Source organism: Onychomys torridus, chromosome 20, assembly GCF_903995425.1.
Source record: "Onychomys torridus chromosome 20, mOncTor1.1, whole genome shotgun sequence".
Classification (NCBI taxonomy): Eukaryota; Metazoa; Chordata; class Mammalia; order Rodentia; family Cricetidae; genus Onychomys; species Onychomys torridus.
In genome coordinates, this window is record NC_050462.1 from 25,375,272 (window position 1) to 25,402,186 (window position 26,915).

The window sequence follows — 26,915 nt, forward strand, 5'->3', positions numbered from 1 at the left end:
ATTAAAATTGTAATCATAATGGCAGTACCAGGTCAAATGAAATGTTTGTTACATAATGTTAAAGGAAAGACTGAGAATATGGGGTAGTGGAATGGTTCAATGAGTAAGGGTGCTTGCCACCCAGCCAGAAGATGCAAGTCTACCGACTTGAGTTTGATTCCTGGAGCACACACAAAAGGTGAAAGGAGAGAACCAACTCAGAAAGGCTGTCCTCTTGGTGAGAACATGTACCTCATGTGAACAGTAGTATACTCCACAACACCCCAGATAATAGAGAAATTTAAAAACTAAGAAGACAAAAGAACAATAAAAACAGTGTATGCCTAAGAACAAATATATGCATTTGCTTCATAGTAAGAATAGTAAGTAATTTAATTTCTGCCTTTTTATTAAATGAAGAGAGAAGTATGCAGTTTTTAATGCCATAATCATATTAGTCAAGAGCTAATTTCCTTATTCATTTTTCATAGACTTGCAAAAATGCCACCTCTTATGTTAAGGTAATTTGAACTTTGTCTCACAATTTTCTTAATAAATTCTGTGAAAATTTCAGTACCAACTGATTTGCTACCATTATGATTATGAAAAGACAAACAGAAAAAGCATACATGTGGTATGTAGAATTCAGCAACTGATATAAACACCCAAGAATAAATTATGTTTTCGAAAGTTGCAATACCTACTTTTTAGAAATTAGACAGCAACTACAGGCCATTACTATGTTTTATTCTTAAATTAGTTCCTTTATAGTAAAAAGACATAACCACATTCAGCCAGGGGCAATGGTTATAACATATACTTTTAAACCCCAAATTCATTAACTGTCTTGAGCAATGTTTGCTACGTGTACCAGTTGAAGGTAGATAGTATCTACCTAATTCTAGCCATTTTTCTATCTGTTCTTTGGTAGTGTCTAACAAGAGCTTAGTCTTGTCTTTTTAGACACAGATGCCCTAAGCATGAAGCAAGACATGAGTCCATTTAGGGCAAGAATGAGTGTTGAGTCCATGAGGTTTACAAGATCTCTAGATTTGTAATGCACAGATACTATGGAGCCAGATAGGACTCTGTGTTGAGCATAAAGCTTTCTCAGAGAGCTACTTTAAGACTGTGTTTCTCAAATGCTGAACACATGGGGATCTCCTTAAAATGATGATTCTAATTGAGTAGATTCTGAGGTAAGGCCTCTGATTCCACATTCTTAAGGCCTCTAGAGATACTGTTACTGGTGGTCGATGGAATACAGATTAGTATTGATAATCCAGGTAACACAGCATGTAAAAATGAAGGTGAGGTTATAATGTGTAACACTGAAGTTGAGGTCACAGCATGTAACATTAAGTGGAGGTCATAATATGTAACACCAAATTAAGGTTATAGCATGTAAAACTAAGTTGAGGTCATAATATGAAGTTGAGGTTACAGCATGTGCCTTACTGTTTCTTTTTATTATTAAGAGATTTTCTATTCACTTTACATACCAACCACACAACTCCCTCTTTTCACCCATCAGCCTTCTCCCCACAACCAACCCCCATTCCCATCTCCCCCAAGTCAAGGTCTCCAATGGGGAGTCAGCAGAGCCTGGCACACTCAGCTGAGGCAAGTCCAACCCCCCCTTCCCCCTTGCACCAAGGCTATGCAACGTGTCATACCTAGGCACTGGGCTCCATAAAGCCCTGCCCATGCACCAGGGATGAATCCTGATCCCCCTGTCAGGGAGCCCCCAAACAGTTCAAGCTAACCAACTGTCTTGTGTATCCAGAGGGTCTAGTCCAGTCCTATGGGGGTTCCACAGCTACTAGTCTATTGTTCATCGGTTTCCACTAGTGTGGCTGGTCATCTCTGCACATTTTTCCATCATGATCTCAACATCCCCTGCCCACAGAATCCCTCCTCTCTCTCATTGATTGGATTCTTGGAGCTTGGCCTGGTGCCCAGCTGTGGATCTCTGCATCTGCTTCCATCAGTAACTGGATGAAGGCTCTATGATGACAGTTAGGGTATCTGGTCACCATAGTAGACCAGTCCATTGGTCCAAGGTGGGGTAATCCTTGTGGATTCCTGGGACCTTCCCCAGCATCCTTTCTGTTCCTATTCCCATGATGTCTTCATTTATCATGGTATCTCTTTCCTTGCTCTCCCACTCTGTCCCTGTTCCAGCTCGAACCTTGCATTTCCTTATGTTCTCATTCTCCATCCCTTGCCCTCCATTACCCCTTCCCCCCCTCACTACCAGTTTGCTCATGTAGATCTCATCTATTTCTCCCTTGCTGGGCTATCTATGTGTCCCTCTTAGGGTCCTCCTTTGTTAGCTAGCTTCTCTGGAGCTTTGGGTTGTAGTCAAGGACACATGCTCAACTATGTTCATAGCAGCGTTATTTGTAATAGCCAGAACCTGGAAACAACCTAGATGCCCAATCCAAAAGAATGGATAAAGAAAATGTGAAAAAAAATATATATATGTAAAAAAAATGATATCATGAAATCTGCAGGCAAATGGATGGAACTAGAAAATATCACCCTGAGTGAGGTAACCCAGACTAAGAAGGACAAACATGGTATGTACTCACTCTTAAGTGGATACTAGATGTAAGGCAAAGGATAACCAGCCTTAGGGTTTCTATTGCTGTGAAGAGACACTATGACCATGGCAGCTCCTATTAAGGAAAACATTTAATTTGGGGGCTTACTGTTTCAGTCCATTATCAATGTGGGACATGGTGCCAGAGAAGGAGCTGAGAATGGAAAAGGAGCTACATTTTGATTCCTCAGGCAGCAGGAAGTGAACTGAGATACTGGGCATGGCTTGACCATATATGAGACCTCAAAGCCTTCCTCCGCAGTGACATACTTCCTCCAACAAGACCTACTCCAACAAAGCTACATCTTCCAATAGTGCTATTCCCTATGAGCTGACGGGAGCCAATTACATTGAAACTACCACAGCATATAACACTAACTTGAGGTCATAGCATGCAACAAATTTCATTTACAAATGGATCTCTTCAGAAACCCTCTCACATTCTTTTGATGGCCCTTGAGTATATCTGTAAAGCATCAAAGCATTTAGTTTTAATAATCCAATACTCTTAGGTTTATTTTTAGTAATTTAAGAATTCATTTAAAATGAAATGTTACTAATTTGGATGGGAAATTTCCCATAACCTTCCAAAGTAAGTTACAATTAACACTGTTGTTAGTATCCAATTCATTCAAAAGTAGCCCCAGGCTAAAACTTCTATCTTTGAATTGTAAAGTTCTAATAATAACCTACATACTTTTGAGTTAATAAAAGCTAAACATGGAATATGTTACTCACTGTAGTAAAATCAAATGCTGTATTTGGAATCAATGGGATTTATATCCCTGAGTCATATTTTTAAGTTCATGAACACTGAACTTAAAGTCTATTCCATATATTAACAAGTTTCTATGAAAAACACATTTCTATGACTTTGTCTCCCTGTTTTGGAAAACTGTATTCTTTAGGTACTTGGCCCAGCAAGGTTTAGACATTGGGGGAATTAAAAAAAAAAAAAAGTGGAAGAATAAAAAGAAGTCCACATGCAGATAGATGTTAGATATTCAAATCATACTTTCAGGGTAACGAAATCCTCAGAGCGACGAGGGAATCGATGGAACATTCTACACTACTCTTGCATCCTTGCTGGATGAAAACCAGTGGTCTGATATTAAGAGTCTATCTCCTGAGTACACACTATAAAAATCAGACAGATGGAGATAAGTGCAGCAGCACCCATCATCACAGCATCCCGCTCACAGCTGGGAAACGTTCTGCTGGAGGTCAGTGTCTGTCACGTGATCTTTGAAAGGCTGTAGAGAGCTGACTTCCTGTCTCCCAGTTTGGGTTCCAATGGCTTTTTCATCTTCCTTTCACAAGAGCACTTTGCAGGGAAGTTAGCATCTTACCGTTAGATCACACACTAAATGTGCATGTTGTCATGCCATGAGGTTTCTGTGACTCCTCAACTTTGTGTCGATACTTTGCTGACTTCACTGAACACAGCTCCATAAGAATGAGGTTTAATATTTGTAATAAAAGAAAGCCAAGGAGATTTGATTGATTCACCCTGTTTCATCACCTTTAAAGTCAGAGCTAATCTAGTAAGCAGACCAATTTTCTTTGCCAAACACTTACAACCAATGTATTATAACCAAAACAAAGGACAAGTAATCCTGTTAATAAAAGTCAGTGCTGTGGTAGACACCTACAAAATGAAGCATATTTAAGAAAAGGAATCTCAAATCTGTTTATCTGCAAGGTATACAGCATTTGCTATTAGTGAGAGCCAAAGTTATCTAAAAATGCCTTGTAAGAGTTTTTAGTTCCCTATTCAAAATTCTGGCCCTGAAAAAAAATATATATAAAACTTGAGCTTCAAAATATTAAAATTTATTATTCAGGCTAGTCGTGGTGGTGAGCCAGTCATCCCAGCACTCAGGAGGCTGAAGCAAGAGGATCAGGAGTTCAAGGTCATCCTCAACAACATACCAAGTTTGAGGCCAGTTTTGTCTCAAAAATAAACTGACAATAAAACCCTCTGGCGTAGTCTAATCTGCTCTCAGCGAACAGCTTCTTGAACGTTTTCACTGGAGTAGCAGTCAATCATGTGAATGCAGACAAGACTCGTTGGAGGCCTGCCTTTATTTTCAAGAATGTGTTCAGCATTGTCCTATATGGGGGGAAAAAGGTCCTAATTCACCTCTAATTTTGAGTTCTGTCTTCCTGAGGTAAGTAGAATAGAATAGAGCATGGATCTTTCTATGCTTCTAAATCTCTTCCCCTGCCTCCTGCCAGAGAACCAGGTAGGGCGACTACATATCTTTACTCCGGCCCCCCACTCCAGCAGGCACACTCCTTACTAACACACAAGCTCCTCCTGTCAGGGAAGTGATTAGGCTGATTGCAGATCTTCACCCCTCCCCTGTGTTCCTCTAGACCAGCAGTTCCCAAGCTGTGGTCAAGACCCCTTTGGGGGTTGCATATCAGACACCCTGCATATCAGATATCTACATTCAGATTTATAACAGTAGCAGCATTACAGTTATGAAGTAGCAGTGAAATAATTTCACGGGTCAGGGGTCACCACAGGATGAAGAACTGTTGTAAAAGGTCACAGCATTAGGAAGGCTGAGAACCACTGCTTTAGACCCAATGCCCATCTCCCATGGAGCCCACAGATCTTCCACTCATCACCTCAGTCCTCCCACTCAAGGCTTTTCTCCCAGTCCCCAACCCCAGCAGGGTGTCTCTGCTAACCCTAAGGCCACCCCTACCAGGGAAGCTGGTAGACCAAGGCAGACCCACACCTCTGTTTCTGATCCTCCATATGCAGCCCCCCAAGTCACATCCCCAGAACACCTGCTGCACTCTCCATTTCCTCTCTGACCAACAGATCAGGAAGAGCATCCCCTCAGACCTTCCTTTCCCCAACTCACCCCATCACCCAACACTCCATTCCCAGCAGGCATTCCTCTGGGAGCTCACCAGCTGAGCAAGCCAGGGAAACAGATCTGCTAACTAAAGATTTTCACCAGTCCCTTCTCTCCTTCAAATCCAACCCAGTCTCATGCCTAGCTCTGCAATAAAACACTAGATACAGCCTCCCTTCATCCTCCCGCCCCAACTCCCCATCTCCTGTGGATCCCATGGACCATCTCCAACATCCCTCCCCGCACTCATCACTGGATCCCAGTCCTCAGTTCCAGTAGGCACTCCCTGGCAACCCCAAGGCTGCTCCTGCCCTCTCTTCGGTTCCTCCAAATCCAACCCCCCAGTTTCATCTCCAGCTCTATAGCAGACCTTCTGGGATGACCTCTTTCCTCTTTACCCTCATTCCAAAAAGACTCAACAATCAGATCCTGGTGGAACACTCTGCATTTCTTCTTCCTGTGAACCACTTTCAGGCCCCTAGCCCAGCTCTCAATACCCAGAAACACATGTCTCCTGAAACCCAAGTAGTCACACCTATTAGGTCCATAGAAAACTTCCTACTAGGCAACCCACACTTTCCTAAAATCCAGAGAGGAAACAGAAACCAAGAAACAACACACCCATCTAACAAAGACAAACCCAGATATCAACACCTAAAACTATAATTTTCCCAGTCCAGATGCCAAGACACCAGTGTAAAGATACAATCAATAACAGCCGGGACAATATGTCTCCACCAGAACCCAGCAACCTTACCACAGCAGGCCCTGAGTATTCTCAACATAGCTGAACACAAGAAAGAGACCTTAAAACAGCCTTTATGAATATGGTTGAAGTCCTTAAAGAGGAAATGAATAAATCCCTTAAAGGAATCCAGGAAAACACACACACACACACACACACACACACACACACACACACACACACACACACACACACACAGTAGAAGGAAGTGAATACAAGTGTTCAAGATCTGAAAATGGAAAGAGAAGCAATAAAGAAAAACAAAACTGAGAGAATTCTGGGAATACAAACATTGGGAATGTAAACAGTAACTACAGAGGCAAGCTTTACCAACAGAATACAAGAGATGGAAGAGATGGAAGAGAGAATCTCAGGTTTGAAGAGATAATAGAAAAAAATGGATACATTAGTTATAGAAAATGTTATATCTAAAAAACTCCTGACACAAATATCTAGGAAATATGGGACACCATGAAAAGATTAAATTTAATAAGAATAGAGGAAGGAGAATACCAGCTCAAAGGCAAGGAAAATATTTTCAATAAAATCATAGAAGAAAATTTCCCTAACCTAAAAAAAAGGAGATGCCTATAAAGGTACAGGAAGAATCCAGAACACTAAATAGATTGGACAAGAAAAGAAAGTCCACTCAGCACATAATAATCATAACACTAAATACATACAATAAAGAAAGGATACTAAAAGCTGCAAGGGAGAAAGATAAGTAGCATATAAAGACATTTATATTAGAATTACCCCTGACTTCTCAATGGAGAATGTCAAACCCAGAAGGGCCTGGAGAGTTGTGCTGCAGACTCTAACAGACCACAGATGCCAGCCCAGACTTATTAAAATCATCAAAACTTTCAACCAACATACATGGAGTAAGTACGACATTCCACGATAAAGGCAAATTTGAGCAATATTCCAACTTATGGAACACAATGAAGGCTGTTCTAAGAGGCAAGTTCATAGCACTAAGTGACGAGGGAGAGGAAGAGGGGGAGGGAGGGAAGGAGGGAGGGAGGGAGGGAGGGAGAGAGGGAGGGAGAGAGAGAGAGAGAGAGAGAGAGAGAGAGAGAGAGAGAGAGATCTTAGTAGCAACTTAACAGCACAACTGAAAGCTCTAGAACAATAAAAAATCATATGGAAAAGGAGTGGACAGCAAGAAATAATCAAATCTTTCTAAGTGTAACAGCATTACTAGTGGAGTGGCGCACGCCTTTAATCCCAGCACTTGGGAGGCAGAGCCAGGCGGATCTCTGTGAGTTCGAGGACAGCCTGGTCTACAGAGCAAGATCCAGGACAGGCACCAACACTACAGGGAAAAAGCCTGTTTTGAAAAACAAAAACAAAAACAAAAACAAAACAAAACAAAACAAACAAACATACAAAAAGTCAAAGCTTTTTCTGGAAAGGGCAGCTAACTGAATACATGAGCACTTTTAGTTCAGAATCCCATGCTAGCCAAATGAAAAGCAATGTGGTAAAATTAAGGCTGGAATTTGCAACATTCTCTGCTTTTCTAAAAGTTAGCATGTTCAACCCTAATTGCCTCAGTACGAGTTAAAGGCGTTTCCTCCCATGAGACTTAAATCCACTGTACTTTGTTCTCTGCTGAAATCTGTTAATACTCTTATGCTGGATTGTACCACTGGAAAATTCTAGTAAAAATACTAAAAACTTTGACAAAGTTCTTCCATTGACAGAACATCTGCAAATTTAATGAGATAAATTGCATCAATTAATAATTTCTATACATGCAGACAGTAGCTTCACCGGCCAAGTCCAACCCAACTGTGGAGGCTTGAGGACTTTGTCATTGGCTAGCTAGAGGAGTAGTTCATATAGCAGGTTATTTATTAAAAGTCCTCATAAAAACAAGCTATGCTATGGAGCACATTTTAAAACAACCCAGGAAGAGTACTTAACAGTCAGAACAAGGTAAACTGAAATATTTTATTGTTCATTGTAAAGTATTACCTGCTTATAAAGCGTGTTTTCCAGCTGACAATGTAAGGTTATTATCTAACGACTGGTCCATTATCTCTACTCTCTTGTGTGTTTATTGCATGTGTTTCAATGATGAGATTACTAACTCTTGAAGATTAGGAAACATCACAGATTTCAGATCTTTTTCCCAATCTTTAGTGTCAAGCTTAGTCTTTCCCATTAAATAAGTTTTGTTCTTGGACAATTTCATAGATGCTTACAGTGAATTCGTCTTCCTCAACCTCTTTTATTTCCTTTCAGTCTTGACAGCACCACTTTCCTTACTTATTTCTTTCTTTAATGGTAATTTCTCTAAAAGTAATTTTTTTTACTAATACGCGTGACTTCAGTTTTGTTTCAGATCCCATAAAGGTTAGGGCTATTTGTGAGACCCTGGGTTTAGAACTAACCATAGGAGAGCTTGGTGGACTCATGAGAAGGTCCAAAACTGGATTCTATTTCTCTGCCTCCCACAGAGTCTGATAGTTGATGACAGATCGGCATTAAGTGGCAGGGTCGTGAGTCCCTTCTCCATCCACAGCTGAGAATTAGGAGAGCCCAACCTATACGGGTCCAGTTTCAGCAGGAACAGCTGGGATGGCGTCATGACTGGCATGGCCATGCTGTACTAAGAGCTTAGCATTTTTCAGTCCTTCTCCCTATCTTCTGGATCTTATATTCTTCCTTTTCCCCCTTCAGCCACGTTAATTGATCCTTCAGGGGTGGTATAACTGTCTTGTTTGGGCTGGGCACTTAATCATCTTTTATTCTTGGCATCCTTTGTGGATATGGGTCTCTGAATTCACCTCCATTCACTGCAAGAAGCTTTTCTGATTAAGACTGAGGATTGCTTTTGTCTGTGTGAATAAACAGAAATTTAGAAGGTAATTTGATGCTATGCCAATTCAGCTAAGCAGCAATATTAGATTCCTCACTAGCCAACAGACAAACCGTGGTTAAAAATTATGTAACATTTACACAGTACTTTTATTGACGAGTGGAGATTCAATAAAGGATTGCAGCTTCAATTAAATGGCTATGTGCTAATTAATGGTTTGCTTTTCTTGAAGTAGTCTGTTCCTAAGAAACACTTCCAAAAAATTACATTATGTTTAAATTTCACATGTAAAAGTTATTCCTAATATTTTTTCTGACTCATGTAGGATCTACAACAACACTTTATTTTTCACTCCTGATACTCTATTTGAGTTTCATTTTAATACTAGTTTTGTCAAAGCTGTATCAATTTTCCTAGTTGCTTAATAACTAATATTTGGATGTGTTAACAATTTATGGGGATATTGTTTATTAATTACTAGTCTCATTATTTACAGAGTATTTTTTTTTTCATTTTTCTTTATCAAGAAATTTTCTTTTCTTTTTTTTTTTTTTTGAGCTGAGGCTCGAACCCAGGGCCTTATGCTTGCTAGGCAAGCGCTCTACCGCTGAGCTAAATCCCCAACCCTCAAGAAATTTTCTACTCACTCCACATACCACCCACAAATTCCCCCTCCTCCCACCCCCAGCCCTCTCTCCCAAGCCACCCTGCATCCTCACATCCCTCAAACGAAGGTCTCCTATGGGGAGTCAGCAGAGCCCAGCACACTGAGCCTCGGAGGTCCAAGCCCCTTCCCACTGCACCAAGGCTGCTCAAAGCGTCACACCACAGGCACCGGATTCCCAAAAGCCTGCTCATGCACCAGGGACGGATTCCCATCCCCCTGCCTGGGTGCCTCCCAAACAGTTTGAGCCAAACAACCACCTTCTATATCCAAAGGGTCTAGTCCAGTCCCATGGGGGCTCCACAGCCACTAGTCTACATACAGTTCATGGGCTTCCACTAGTGTGGCCGGTCAGCTCTTGCAGAGTATTTCTTTTCTTATACTACAAACCAGAATACTAGGTCTCAAAGACAAAGTAGAGGAACTAGCCAACACAAGCAAAGAACATGAAAAAAAATCCATAGTTTCCTATGATATGCAGGAACATTGGAACACCATAAGCAGATCAAATCTGTGAATTACAGGCATAGGTAATGCAGAAGAATCCCAGATCAATGGTATAGAGCAGATCTTCACCCAAGATCATACATGAAAACTTCCTTCAGCTAAGAAAGGATATAAACATACAGAGCATCACAAATAGACAAGACCAGAAAAAGAAACTCCCCACAGCATACCATAGTTAAAACACTAAATGTAAAGAACATCAACAACCAAGAGCCTCAGACTGTGCTTCAGAATTGATGTTGTTTATTGATTGCTAATGATTATTAATGCAAGCTGCATGAGTCTGTTTGTCTTCCACACTTTAAACGTTTAGCTTGTCTATATGTTGTTACTTTTGCTGGCGGGCAGACAGTTACTTGCAAAATTGTTTATAAGATGAATGTAAGCCCGGAATGATGTATTTGAGATTTATCTCCACCAGTTCTCATCTATATACAGGCATAATGACAGGCCTACTTTATGAACTTTCAAGAGGATCAGAGTTAATATATATATATATAATGTTCTGGCAGTGTCTAAACAAAGGCCATTTGCTGGTATTGTGACAGCATCAAGCATTACTTTCTATAACACATTTAGGAAATGATCAAAGCAGAGGATACATTTGTTTGGCAAACTGTCACTGTGAGCAGGCTGTGCTTTAGGCCGTGGGCTTGTTTCTGGTGAAAGTTTCCTAGTAACTTTAGGTGATATAACCCAATATGACGGCATGGCAGACTGCTGGCCGAGTTCCTTTTTAGTGTCATACTCGGACATATCCGAGGCACCTCACCCGCGTTCTTACCTATTCCACTCTCCCGTAACACAAAAGACGGGATCAGCAGTAGGGAGCTTAGACCAGAAACTGTCGTGTGTTTTCCCTAACAGCACATCCCTTGGCTGTATACACTTGTAAAGTAATTTGGAGCAACAATGTTCTCATGATTTTATAGCAATGAGCTAAAGTTGGGGAGAATTTATAAAATTTATTTTCTTATATTCTGAAAAGAAGCTCAAAGGAATAGAGAATACCAAAAATTTGAGAAAAAGAAAATCCTAAGAATAGTCAACTTAAACTCACAGCCATTTAGGAAGATATGAAACTTTATGCCTCCTGAAAGAGATGCTGGGTTAACATGCAAGCTTAAAAGGGTATTAGTACATCACCACCACCACCAGCACCACTACCACACCACCAGCACCACCAGCACCACCACCAGTAGCAGCACCAGCAGCACCAGCAGCACCTGTACTCGGGCTAGAACTACATATCAAAGAACCATCTACCCATACATATAATATGGAAATAACTTTTTTTGTGCTGTCTCTATGCCTATAGATAAATACCAAGACAGAAATACAGAACATAAAGGACAGAAATTAACATAAAATGAATATTAAACTGGGCGATATAGCTCAATGGTACAGCACCTGGTAAAGTACACTTAAGGCCCTGAGTTTAATTCCCTGGACCTCCCCACCTGAAATGATTATTAATTAAAAGACATGAATTATCTCAGCAAGCAAAAATGCTATAAAAAACTTTGCTTTTCATCTGGTATTATTTCACCTTTAAAGGTAGATAATTTTATTTGCAAGTTGTTTGACTAGAATTTAGAACCCACTTTTCCCCCATTAAATTAGTGCTATAAACATGAGTAAGTTCCCATGTCTGTCCCTCTAGGACACTTAACTAATATGCGGATTAAATACCATGCAGTCAGGGCCAGGAAATAAGTGCTTCCCACTTGGAATTGCAGCACCTGCATCAGGGGGATGGAGCTCTTGGGTCCAAGAACTGCAACCACCTGCGTCCCCATGATTTATTTATTTGTTACAGGAAACCTTTGCCTGGGAAAAGATAAGGCTGTAAAGTAATAAATAACCTCATTGCTTGTTTCAGGAAATTCCTATACATTAACTTATCTCAGAAAAGCAATCTTCTTACCTCGGTTAAGAGCTCACTTATCAAGCAAGCTTACTTATCAAGACTCTCTTCAAGACCCTTACAGTACTCTATCTATTTATCTTGGACAACGATGTCTGGACCTTTACAAAGCCTGGTCTCTTCTTCACAGTGGAGCTCAGACATTCAGATAGGAAAAATATCCTCCTGATTTTACCCCTCAACAATTCTAACAAGACTGTCAGGCTGGCCATTTCTGTGGCTGCAATGAGTTCTAATAAGCTTAATCTCATTTTTTGATGGCTGTTTTGGAGTTCAGTAACACGTATTAGTATAATTCTCATAACATCCTGTTTTATGTTGCTATAAATACACCTGAGACTGGGTTACTTATATACAGTACAAAGTCATTCTTCTATAGTTGTGGAAGCTGGACTATGGTCTTGGATGCTGGTATGGGTCTTTTCAGTGTGGTTGCCGTGGTGAGGATCAGAAGTACAAATAGTGAACAGACACCATAAGCTCATTTATTACAGTGCTGCTTTCAGGACCCAAATACTTTGCAAAGACTCCATTTGCTTACATGGGGTTGAAATTTCTCACATGATTTTTTTTTTTTTTTGATGGTACAAATCATAAAAATCATACCAACATTATGAGGAAAAAATAAATAGATGAGAAACTTGAGGTACACTGAAGAGCAGGGCTACTTTTTACCCAATTTAAATCATTTTGAGTTCCATGATTGAAATCAAGTGACTCTAAACTATGGTCCTTCTGGTTAAGCATTCCTAACCTGAAAAGCCTAAAACTGAAATGATCCAAAATTCAAAGTATTTTCTGTCATGCATAGAAATGTCATACATGTCACACATAGAAAATACCATAACAAATAGGGGTGCTATGCACAAAATTATTAAAAATTGAGAAAAATTAATCTCAGGCTGTGTAAAAATGTACACAAATCACAAAAGAATTTTAGGTTTATACTTGGGTCCTATCCATAAGATACTGCAGATGTATATACCAATAATCCAAAAACCTGAGAAAACAGAACATGGAACATGTCAGGTCTCAAGTATCTAGAATTTAAGGCACTCAATTGGTAAAATTTTTTAGTCTCTTTCAAAGTCTTGTCTATTCACTGAAAAATAACCCAGAGAAGTCCATCACTGATATATGGTAATCATTCACTAAATATTTGCAAGGTGAGTATGAAATGAGGCTACATTTTACAGATGAGCCTGGAGAAGTTAAGGCTTTTGTTTTAGATCCCCTGAAGGTGATTATGAGAAGGGTGCTCACAGCAATACACTATGCTCTTCAATAAACTGTGAGCTACCTCTGAAAGGACAGCTTTTATGAGGCGGGCATCTACAACCACTGTAGTGTGGGTTTGCGCGTGTAAAACTGCAATATCACGAATGTTATTTCAATATGATAGGATCGTGTATATTCTCTCATGTTACTGGATGTCCAAGCTAATAGATACAAGTTCTGCTAATATCTTAAAATGTAGGTGAGTTACTGTAAACTTTAAATGCTAAGGAAATAGTTGCACTTTATGTTTTTATGCAAACAATGTTTTTCACATATATGGTCTTTGAAACATAACGAGAAATGAATGTTCAATGAATATTCGGTCGCCAAAGAAGGCTGTTAAAGTTTTATAGAAGTAAAATTATAAAAGGAAAGAAAAAAGGCTAGCTAGCTTTTCTGTTCCTTCTGAGATGGCTACATATTGCAAACACTATGAGGAAATAAAAGGACAGTGTGTTGAAACAAAAAGGCACTTTAGCAGAAATTATGAAATAAGCTCATTAAAACCGGGAGTATTCTTAGCCAATTTGAGTAAATTCACTGTGTGCACATTTCCATCTTTATTAGTTTTTTTTTAATTTTTGAGAATATAATTAAACCATTTCTCTTTTCCCTTTCTTTTCTCCAAACTCTCTGATATACCCCTCCACACTCCTTCAAAATCATGTCTTTTCTTTTTTTTGTTAATTGTTATTGCATGCATATATGTATATACCTATATTCCTAAATATAATCTATTCGGCCTCCATGTCACTTGTAGGTATGTTTTCGGGGATGACCATATGGTACAACCACCCAGTAAGAGGAAGGCTGAAGTTTGTACTGCTTCATTAGGCTCACCGCTGTGAGGAGCTCATCAATCCTATTAGCATGGAGATGGCCACAGAAGGTGTGATGTACTAGTCATCACACGGCACCAACCACTATGAAGAAAGCAACAGCAAGCAAACCAATAAACAAGGCCAGTGAGATGATGCCGAGGGTAGGGGCAGGCACTGTCCACTAATGGCCTCAGTTTGATCCTTGGAATTCCCATGGTGGAGGGGCAGAGCTGACTCCCACAAGCTGTCCGCTGACCTCCACACCCTGCATGGCACACCTGCACTAACCAACTCCCATCCCTTGAAGTAAATACACCAGATGTAACAAAAACAAAAATCTCAAACCTGTCAACAATAACCTAAACTCAATCAAGTTTCTACTGAACCGATAGAAAGGCTTTCTAATAAATCAAGGACATGTGAATGAGAACACCTACAAATATTGTAGGAAGATTCCTAGGTTTTAGAAATATATAACAAGTTGAATATGGCAAATCCCAAGCGGTCTGGAGTTTCCTTCACAATTCTTTAGCAGGAAAGTTCTGGTGGAGGTATGTGTATGTGTGCATTAATAAAGGTGAAGATTGACAAAATACTGTTAATCATTGACTAGTACAGGGATTCCTCAAAAGTGACTTACCACTTCCAGACATTTGAATCCTTTTTTTTCATTTTTCTTTATTAAGGAATTTTCTACTCACTCCACATACCACCCACAAGTCCCCCCTCCTCCCTCCTGCCACTCCCCAGCCCTCTCTCCCAAGCCACCCCACATCCCCACATCCCCCAAATCAAGGCTTCTCATAGTGAGTCAGCAGAGCCAGGCACACTGAGCCCAGGCAGGTCCAAGCCCCTTCCCACTGCACCGAGGCTGCCCAAGGCATCACACCATAGGCACTGGATTCCCAGAAGCCTACTCATGCACCAAGGACAGATCCCGATCCCCCTGTCTGGGTGCCCCCCAAACATTTTGAGCCAAACAACCGTCTTCTGTATCCAGAGGGCCTAGTCCCATTCCATGGGGGCTCCACAGCCACCAGTCCACAGTTCATGGGCTTCCACTAGTGTGGCCGGTCATCTCTGCACGTCCTCTCATGATCTCAATGTCTTCTGCCTGCAGAATCCCTCCTCTCTCTCATCAATTGGATTCCTGGAGCTCAGCCTGGTGTCTTGCCGTGGATCTCTGCATCTGCCTCCATCAGTCGCTGGACCAAGGCTCTATGATGACAGCTAGGTTATTCGCTAGACCAGTCACCAGAGTAGACCAGTATTGGTGAATTTATTAAGGCCACTCCACATAGTTAAAAGGGAGGTCTTTGATCCATTTAGACTTGAGTTTTGTGCATGGTGACAGATATAGATCTATTTGCAATCTTCTGCATGTTAACATCCAGTTATGCCAGCACCACTTGTTGAAGATGCTTTCTTTTTCCTATGGTACAGTTTTGGCTTCTTTGTCGAAAATCATGTTCATAGTTGTGTGGATTAATGTCAGTGTCTTCAATTTGATTCCATTGGTCCACGTCTTGGTTTTTATGCCAGTACCAAGCTGTTTTTTATTACTATAGCTCCATAGTAGAGTTTGAGGTCAGGGATCATGATGCCTTCAGAGGTTGCTTTATTATACAGGATTCTTTTAGCTATCCTAGGTTTTGTGTTTTTCCATATAAGGTTAAGTATTGTTCTTTCCAAGTCTGTGAAGAATTGTGTTGGGATTTTGATGGGGATTGCATTGAATCTGTAGATTGCTTTTGGCAAGATTGTCATTTTTACTATGTTAATCCTACCTATGGTTTTCTGAGACAGGGTTTCTTTGTATAGCTTTGCGCCTTTCCTGGAACTCACTCTGTAGCCCAGGAAGATTGCCATTTTTGCTATGCTAATTCTACCTATCCATGAGCATGGTAGATCTTTCCATTTTCTGATATCTTCTTTGATTTCTTTCTTCAGAGACTTAAAGTTCTTATCATACAGGTCTTTCACTTGCTTAGTTAGAGTTACCCCAAGGTATTTTATATTATTTGTGGCTATTGTAAAGGGTCAGACATCTGAATTCTTATCTGTGTACAGTTTCTGATCATTTGGATCAGCTGGAAACTCCACACGAAACCCCGAAGAAATAAAATCCTTCTCATCTAGGGAAAAGCTCAAACATTTACAAAAGCAGTTACTTATCTTCTCTAGAGACTCTAAGAGGCCTCTCCAGCTGAGCATCGAGAAAGCCTTATCCCAGCTGTCCAGCTCTTCAGTGTGCACGGGAAACTTTGTTCCACTGGGAACTGGTTCCACACTTGGCAGGGAGGCATCTCCCATTCGTCTGGCTTCACTCAAGGTGGTTTTTTATAGAGCACAATTTAATTCTCCTAAGCACCACCCCATCACTTCATTTTAGTAGGATTAATAGCTTCAAGAATCTGTAAAGTGAATACTTACTCATAAGATGCACATTTCCTTAAGGAAATAGAATATCATCAAATGTACTTTATGTTAAAACAGTATAAAATATGCTCTATATTAGGCATATTTTATAACTGACATGCTTGTGAATTTTTTTTTTAAATGTATATCTACCCATTATGGCAATGTGGAAACTATTCCAAAATATTCTGAAAAATATATAGAATAACGAGCATTTAGCAACATCAACATTTGGACTTACCATTTCCTTTTAAGCAAATAAAGGTCAAAATGTGATTTGTGGTAATGCTAAGGGTCCCAAATATTGAACAAGAATTAAAATCAGATTACAATCTGCTATTGACACACTCAGGAATGTTGGCCATAATATTTTCATAAGTTCTTATTTTATTAATGTATGCTTTGAGAATGGAAAAACTGATTATGATCTTACGTTGTTAGCCATTATTTTATGACTTAAGATATAGCAATTATTTAAAATATAAATGTTTAGAAAAGTAATCTTCGAGGTAAGTTCCCAAACAATCTGACTTCTGTTGCGGTCACTGCTGCTTCTTCAGGGCAATGAGAGCATAGCACCTGGGAGACTGGACAGGGTCAAACAACTTCACAAGAGCGGACCACACTACATCTTCCTGAAAATGGAAAAGAATTTACATGTACTCCCACTTTTGAGCAAATAAAGATGAGTCAGCTGCATAGACCAAATGGACTACAAATTGTAATAGAAAATGTTAGTAGAAACCAAAGGCTATAATTTTCTATTGAATGAAAACTACAATTTTGTTTTCAAGAAGTTATGTGGAAACATAACATACATCTGTAGAGATTGACTGCCAACGTATACTTTGTTGCAACAGAGAAAAGCTGAACAAAGCCGATTAACAAATACTGTATTTTAAACATGCAATTTTATGATGAAACATTGTTCACCTTGTTCAGAGAGGGAGAAAATGATCTATAAATAAAAATTACAGGGTTGGGGATTTAGCACAGTGGTAGAGCGTTTGCCTAGCAAGTGCAAGGCTCTGGGTTCGATCCTCAGGTCAAAAAAAAAAAAAAAAAAAAAAAACATACTAAATACTTTAAATTTTATTATAGTTTTAAAGTAAAAATAATATGCACACACATGTACATGCACAATATACAACCATGTGTGGCACTGTTATAAAATAGTGAAGTCTGAAGGGTGAGAGTATATTCCTCTTACTTTTCTTTTTTATATTATATATCTTAGATTTTTAACAAATATGACTACTTTCATAAGACATTTCAGTATTCAAAATGAATACTCATATGCTTGTATAATTTCATTTGTACCTATTCATTTTGTTGCATGCTATTTTATTTAATTGTTTATCTGGGTCAACTGAATTTTTTTTTGTGAAGGGAAATGAGTATTTATTCAAATAGTTAGTTGTTATATCACTTCCCAACTTGAGGATCAAGGCTTTGTAGGGATTTGGAATTAAATCATGGCTAAGGAAAGTATATTATTTAAATTCTTAAGAATTGCCTTAATCTTTAAAACTACTAATTAAAATAAAGAAAAATTTTAAAATTCATTTGTTTAAAGAAACCTTTTGAAAAGAAAAAGCACTAGATGACCAAATAAAGTTGTTAAAAATAAAAGATTCATAGTGGACAAGTTGACTCTGTGAAGGGGACTAAACAGTTCAAAATAATTTAGTGACCACAGCTCAGCAGACCACACATCACAGACGAAGCAGTAAGGTTGTGGGAGAGAAGAACTACCCCTCACTGATTAGAAAGACATTCCTACATCACAGGACATGTATATCCAAAGCACACTAAAAGATCAGGTCTAACAAAGTGAAATGTGTGCACAGGATCTTTGACGACTGGCCATAATTAATTTTGGCTCTAAAATCATACATGGTTATGTCTATTCACTGTCTATGAATATTACTTAGCCCACAAGCTGATAAAATTTCAAGTTTATTACGGAAATTTTTTTGAAGACATCTGCTGTACATATGTTTATATACTGAGCAAGAAATAGACTGTATATGAAAAATAAGAGTATGAGAATTATTATCTTACTAATTTGTGTGAAACAACTTTATCCCAGCTCTGTAATTTTACCTATTTTATTTCACCTAATAATGATATTTGTTATGCACTGAAAAACAACATAACTTACCTGTTCCTTTAGGTAACACAGTCGATCAAGAAGAATCAGTGTTTCTATGCAAGGAGCCAGAACGACTTTCAACTGCAAGGAAACAGAGGTGGGGTATTTTAATAGATTATTTGCTTCAGCATTTAAGTTTGAGAAAGTGTATCTACAAAACGACGCATGTGTCAGATACCCGATACCTAGTGTACATCTTCCGAAAATGAATCCTCCAGATCAAAAGATTTTTTTTTTTACTCGTAATAGGAAAAGAATGCCCTCTAAGAGACACGAGGTGGAACCCAAGAAGCAATCGTCTGATGGAAAGCTTTTAAAGGAGCCCTGAGAATGCGATTCATTAAAAGGAAAGCTTGTGAAATAACTGCTCTGGATAGCAACATGCGTTCAAAGGACTCTGAAGCATTGCTCTGTGCATTTATGACGCACTTTAAGAGAAATCTACCATGGGCTCTTTTTATGACACTCCTAACACCTAATATAGTTCTGAAATAGGAAATCATCCCAAAGAGTAGTTTGCCTTCTCTTTGTGTGTGTGTGGTGTGTGTGTGTGTGTGTGTGTGTGTGTCTTTCTCACATACACAAACAACAGCAACAACACAGATTGATTGGCCCATAATATTTAAGAGAGTACTGTTCTAGTCTAGCAACATATTCAGTATAATACATATGTGTGTGTGTGTGTATGTGTGCATGACTTACCATATTAAATGCCTCCAGCTCATTCATTCTAGGTTTATATTTCTTATAGTAATCCATTATAATTTCTTCAGAGACCTTTGAAATAAAAACAGTAACAATAAACGTATCAATGTAACAGTTAAATAATTTAAAAAGTCCCTATAATATAACCTAAAGTCAAATAAATATCGTATCAATTTAAGGTAACTTTAATGTCTGAAGAACTGTCTTTAAGCAAGTGAATATAACAAAATTCTGTCATGCAAATCTTGTGAACTGATGTTATTCACCATTTCATAAATAACACTGCCTTATATTTTTTTCAAATTCAGTACATAGTAGTAAAATATTTCACTTATTGCTATATTTGCAAAATAATAATTTCACCATCTGAAGGTGTAACTTGTCTTCTTTATATTGTCTTTTTGTATCAGACATACTTGTAATGCATAATCTCTAGTGCCTAGCCTTGGCTGAAACAAAGCAACAGTCTTATTTTTTTAATAAGAGAATAAACACAGTTTTCCCATCTTTTCTCTCCAGAATATCTCAAGTAAGCAAACAGAGAAAGAAACAAACATACTTCTTTGGTCAATGTTAAAGGGCATTTTAAATCTTAAATATGGTGTATTGTAAAGTACAATGACTAGGATGGAATGATACAGGCAGGGGAAGAGACATGCCCCGGGTCACAGGCCCCCACAAAGCAACAGAACACAGTTCTCCAACATTATGTCTCCTGAGCATCATCAACAACAACACAGTCACTGGTTCTTCTCAATAGGCACCAAGAAAAAGCAATGTGGAGAATACAGAGTCACACACAAAACCCATACTTCTAGAAATCAACATGCCAGAGAATATGAATTCATGCTGTCCTTCCCCTGCTGATCTCAGAACATATGTTATGGCTCTGATTCTGACACACACTTGTGAGAGGAGGTCTTCTGTCGCCTCTGATCACCATTATACACTTTTGTACTTTTAAAATTCTGAAACTCATCTATTACATACTTTACTCTTCAATGTCTTAATGTGGGCCTTTTATTTTGTAAATATTATAGAAATTATTATGGTGCTTGGAAAAAGATTACCTCTTTAGTTTTAAAAGACAGTCCACTTTTTAGCATGTGTGTATGTACAGCCTGTGGTTGCCTTACTAATAAATGTGGTCCCCCCCCTAAAAAAAATTACAAATTTGGTGCAATAGAAGAATTAGAAAAACATCTTTTTTCACTCTTTATTCTCTTTCCCTTGCTTTGGCATGTTGTCTTAGTTACTTTTCTATTGCGGTCATAAGATACAATAATCAAGACATCTTTTAGAAGAAAGGGTTTATTGGAGGCTCACAATTTCAGAGGGCGAGTCCATGGCTATCACAGTGGGGAACATGGCAACAGGCAGGCAGGCATTGCTCTGGAGCAGTAGCTGAGAGCTCACATTATGAAACAGCCACGTGGAAGAGCCAGAAAGCTAACTGGAAACAGCATGGGTTTTTGAAACCTCAAAGCCCAACCGTCAGTGACACACCTCCTCCAGTCCTTCACAAACAGTTTCACCAACTGGGGATTAAGTATTCATATATGAGTATATGGGGGGCTGTTCTCATTAAAACTATCACACATGTATTATATTTATTTGGTTGGCTGATTTTTGTTTCATGAGATAATGTCTTGATGTGTAGCCCAGTCCGGTCTTAGTTTTGTAGCCCTCCTTCCTGGGCCTCCCAAGTGCTGGGATTCTAGGGTACACCACTGTGCCTGGTTCTGATACATATTTTGACAGCAGTTTCATCTGGTGACCCCCTCCCCCTTTTAAGTAGCCCTTCACAAACACATTCATCTTATAAAAACAATTTTCTTTGCATTCATTTTATTGATTATATGCACCTTCATCAATTATGTATGACTTATATTGTTACTCTGATAATAAAACTGACATTAAAAAGCTGAGAAATGCAAACAAGTGACACACTAATCACTCAGCTGCTGAATGTAGACTTGTACATGGCCTACAATGTGCCTCCCAAGTGTGAGGATTCAGTACAGTATGAGTATGAGTACATTATTTACAGAAAAAAGGGGAAGTAATGGTTGTTGATGTATTAGAAAATGACTTGAAAAGTGACCTGTGCTGTTCTTGTCCTTGTTACTACTAAACACTGAATGTACACTGAATGGCAGACCAAAGTACTGAAAACAATTCTATTGTTTCCTGCTGTCCAATCCCCACATTCTAGAAACAGCCCCTACCTCGAGTTGAGTTGTCTATGACAGTTATTGGTTACGGTCAAAGAAATGGTCAGCTCTAAAGAAAAAGTGGAGTGGAGACAATGAACAGATGATCATCTCAGGCACTTTATTCAATCTCCTACCCTCCTTTTAACTTATTGAACTAGTCTAGCTCTTAACAAGGTTTATATATCAGGTAGTATATGTGTTACTGCCCAGTGGGTTTTGTGCGCCTGACTACAGTCATCCTCTCTGGAAGAATTTCAAGAGTGAAGGTTTGGAGGGAAGCATTTGTTAACTGTTCACTAACATAACTTCTTGAATTTCTTCTGCCTTTATTTCAAACCTTAATACCTGGTCTGTTTTAGAAATGAATTTATCTGTTGGCAAGCATGAATTTCTTCTTGACTCCTTTGCAACCTGTTTGCTTGATAACTGCCAGCTTTGGAAACATGCCCAACAAACATTCTTCGTGTGAACAAAGCCTGTTAATATGTTATGTAAGTATGACAAAATATGGGCTATGGAGTTAGCTGTTTTAAATTAGAATACTTCCTCCTCAATGACCTAGATCTTGCCTTTAGAAATCCACTTAACTGCAATTAAGATACAATTGTTTTTGTTTTATCTTATTATATTTCATTTTGTCATGTTTGGTTGTTATCTCTATACCTGTTCTTTAATGAGAGATGGAAAGGGAGTGGATCTGGAGGGGAGGAAAAGTGGGGAGGAACTGGGAGGAGTAGAGGGAGGGAAACTATAACCAGGATATACTGTATGAGGAAGGAATCTATTTTCAATGAAAGAAAACAAATTTAAAAGTACATCTAATGGAAGTGGAAAATGAAGGCCTAGACAGAGGTAGCTGAGTGAGAATCTAGGAAAAGTAAAATTAGAAGGGCTTTAGAGTCTTGCATGGAAATTGGTAACTAGGTCTGTGGCCCTGGAAGTTTTGGGTTGTTCTATCCACTTGTGCCTGAACCTTGAATGTTATAATTCATGTACCCAGGCCTCCTCTGCCTTTAGTAAGTATTTAAAATAAAATACATCAAGACCTCCAAAATAAATAAATTAAGATCGCTTAGCTACAATCTCAACCTTCACCTAAAAAAAAATCATATTCATTATTTTATCATCATTAATATTTAACATGATAAAATAATTCAGCACAGTATTTGCATGAGCAGAAATTTATAAATATTTTCTTATGCTTTTAAAAAAATGTTTTGATTGATTGATTTTCATTCTATATGCATGCATGTTGGCCTGAGTCTATGTACGCACACTCTGTGTGTGTGCAGGTGTTCAGAGGCCACAAGAGGGTGACTGATCCCATGGAACTGAAGCCACCCTATGTACATACTTCGAACCAAGTCCTGGTCCTCCACAAGATCAACAAGTGCTCCTAAGCACTGAGTCAGCTCTCCAGTTCTAATTTTTTTTTTTAAATAATTATGGTTCAGTAGGGTTTTGATAACAGTATAGGTAATTTCCACAAAGCATTTTATCTTTGAAAAAAATTCAGACAATTTACTCTGATCATGCTTTTCCCCTACCCTCAACTCCTCCCAGATTCTCCCCACCTCCTATCTCTCCATCTTACACAGTGGTGTATTTGTTTTAGTTAATGAACTAATGTTGAAGCATTATTAATTAATTAAAGCCCATACTATACTCGGATTTTCTTGGCTTTTACATAATGTACTATTTCAGTTTCAGAATCAAATACAAGTCGTCACATAACATTTACCTGTATTAGCTTTGACACTTTCTCCTACTTGTTTTTGATGACCTCAACAGTTTTGAGAAATAATGGTCATATATTTTACAGAATGTTCTAGTATGTTTTAGATTTTTTCCCCCCAAAATCAAAAAGGGTTATGTCTTGTAAGAGGAACAATATAGGAATACAGTACAGTTTACATACCCTCATATTCAGGGGCCACACTCTTCTCATAACTTGTCAACTACTGATGCTGACCTTGACTGTTTGACAGATTTCCTGACTGGAGAGTTTCTCTTTTGGCCCCAGTTTCCAAATCTTATTCTTTAAAGGAAAGTTACCATGTACTGTCCACATCTAATTGGTTGACAGTTATTGCCTGTCTCTGAGTACAGAATATGGTGGTAGTTTTAGTAAGAATGTCCCCCATGGACTCAGATGTTTGAACGCTTTGTCCTTAATTCATGGAACTGTCTAGTAGGCTTAGCAGCTGCAGCCTTGGTGGAGGAAGCTTATCACGGGGATAGGCTTTGAGATCTCAAAGTCACACACCATTCCCAGTTTGCTGTCTGGACTTCCTGCTTGAGATTCAAGAAATGAGCTCTCAACTGTTCCTGCCACCATGCCTTTTGCAGCCACAATTTCCTGCAAAGAAGAATCTGGAGCCATAAGCCAAATGAACATTTCTTTCTATACTTGGCCATGGTGTTTCATTACCGCAACAGCAACAAATACCTACATAAATTATTTTTTTAAGGGAGATTCATATTTCTTTTAATCTGTTTATTCTGTTTTATTTGTTTGTTTGTTTATGATCTATAAAAAGGTCTACAGAGTAGCAAGGGTGGGCCATAATGCAACTAGAGGGAAGAGCAGATGAGTTCATGACAGTTACAGGGTTGTTTACACCCGATCAGATGACTTGGTAACTGACTTACTTCTCATCACTAGACAGTGATACCAAAGCTGCTGTGATACACTGACCAATATAGAATTAGCTGAGCAACTGAGGGAAATAGAAAACCTGTTGACTTAATGTAATTATAACAGGAGAATTTCCAAATGTAGGGAAAGATAGGGATGGATGGATAAGTACAAGAGCAATTTAGAACCCCAAGTAGACATGGCCAGAAAAAACCTCTCTGAGACGTATCATTTTTAAAATGTTAAGGCTAGGAAAAAAGAAAGAGTAGAGAGGAAAATCTCATTACTTGCTATGTCAAACACTTCAGAATAATATTCTACCTCTTACCAGAAACCAGGTGAAGCAGCTCAGTGGGTAAAGGTGTTGACTGGTGACCTGAGTTAATCCCTGGAACCCACATAAATGTGGAAGGAGAGACCCGACTCTACAAAGCTGTTCAATGCTCTCCACATGTGCAACAAGGAATGTACCCTCCCCATCATGTACACCCATACACTAATAATAAATAAGACTTAAACAAGCTTAAAAACCAGAAACACATGGAATGATATATTTCCGGTCATGAAAGCAAATAACTGTCGAAATGGATTACATTTTATCTAGCAACTATTGCTTGAAATTGACAGAAAATATTTTCCAAGATAAGCACAAATGAAAGTAATTCACCAGCACTAAACGAGCATCACAGAAGATACTTAAATAAATTACACACACACACACACACACACACAGGAGGAAGAAAGTCACAACACAAGAGCACATGGAAGAATATAGCTCATGAGGAACATATTAAGACATGAGAATTACAGGGCTAGAGCGACTTGGCGGTTAAATACACTCACCGTTCTTGCAAAGAACTGGATTTTAGCTCCCAGCACCTATGCTGGGTAACTCAACTGCCTGTAACTTAGATCCAGGGTATCCAACATCTTTTTCTGGCCTCCACAGACACCTAAGTGCAATGCATATAAACACACACACACACACACACGTTTTTTATCTAATGAGAGGTAGAATAGAATCGAACATTTCCAATTCAGTAACCAACACACCTCTAAGATGAAAGTGTGGAAGGAGGAAGAAAAACAAAACAGTATCACAACCAACTAGAAACGCAGTAACAGGACTCAGCAAATACCTTATTAGTAACCTTGATAGATGTAAACTGTCTCAATACTCCAATTAAAACATGTAGACTAGTTTCCTGGATCAAACCAGAAGATCCAGTTATTTGCTTTAAAAGGCACAGCTTAATGGTAAAGACTCACACAGAAAACCAAAGGACATAGTAGTGTGTATCAAGAGAATGATAATAGGAAAAAGGCATGATACCTCACAAAGAAAACAAAAGTCAAACACAGTCTAAAGAGGTACATATGCAAGCTTAGCTTTCCTGAAGAATGGTAAATATGTTCTTACAATAGTCTACACTTTATGAAGGGGGGTCAATGAACATTACTCCAAGGTGATTACAACTATTCAAAATGAAAGATCAAAATAGGGATCATTTTGAATAAGAAGTCTTCAACCATAAAAACAGTATATTCTAACTACTGCATAGTACCGTTTCCTTTCCCATACTCATTGATGGAAATGGTAGTTTAAAACATAGTCACATAATGAGACTGTTAGGTGACTGCAGATGAAATCATAAAGGAAAAAAATGCTCAAAATCAATGGTTCTTAACTGGGGTCAATTTTGGCAATGGCCCAAAATTTTAATCATCGGACTACTGCTGACATCTAGTGGACAGAGTCCAGAGATACGGCTGAGTGCATAGAGCAGTCTCTGGATACATATTATGATCCAAATCCCACTGGTGCTGAGTTTGAAAAAGGCTTTCAGAGCAAAGTCCACTGTTGACATTCACAACTGAAAACAGACTGCTGGAGAAACTCCCCACACTGTGTGAGAGCCAATGGGAATCCAGCGTATGCAGCCTTGCTTTCCTTCGGGAAGAGGTGTCTGGGAGTTTTTAGTTTCCTTTCATGTTCAATATAATTTCTAGTGACTTGAACTTAAGCAGAGTTTAAGATATTATCTAGGTAGTTCACTTGCCTAAACTGTTAAGTGCACATCAATACATTCACCACCCATTCAATTCCACAGGAATATCATTAATAAACAATTAAGAATTTAATCAAACTCCTTTTCAGTCTTTTGGTATGTTTAGAAATTAAAGTTTTATACAGCATTTAGAATTTCATGTGAATTTTTTTGAAATAAAGTTATACACAAATATCTATTGTGTTGTGGTGAAATTTTTAATTTTAATACTTCTATTTCATGGTGGCAGGTAAAGTGAGACACTGGTATAATATCAGGAATGATTCTGGTTTCATCACTTTCCCTGCTTCCACACACCCTGGCCTAAAAGACACTATTTTTAAATCTCTTCTTTAACATCCTGACAACACCCCACCATCAAATCCCTCTTATCAATCTGCTTCTTTTCCCCAGGACACCATTATTTTATTCCCTAAGATATTTGTTGGTCCTCTTCTCCTTTTTCTAATGTATTCCAGCATACACTTTTGTTTGTACACTTCTGT

The 26,915-nt window shown here is 38.7% G+C and overlaps 1 protein-coding gene across 2 annotated transcripts in view; it reads right to left on the bottom strand.

Annotated features, from left to right (window-relative positions):
• Window positions 1-16,945: 16,945 nt before the first annotated feature.
• Window positions 16,946-26,915, bottom strand: part of Mettl25 (methyltransferase like 25) — a 78,584-nt gene continuing 68,614 nt past the window's right edge. Inside the window, exons 10-12 of one of the 2 annotated variants that reach the window (XM_036170141.1) lie at window positions 19,505-19,579; window positions 18,812-18,883; window positions 16,946-17,282 (exon numbers count right to left, since the gene is read on the bottom strand). In XM_036170141.1, coding sequence (XP_036026034.1) covers window positions 17,190-17,282; window positions 18,812-18,883; window positions 19,505-19,579 — 240 coding nt within the window. In that variant the 3' untranslated portion in view covers window positions 16,946-17,189. Of the gene's footprint in view, window positions 17,283-18,811; window positions 18,884-19,504; window positions 19,580-26,915 lie in introns of those variants that run through there. The other variant, XM_036170140.1, reaches the window with a different exon arrangement.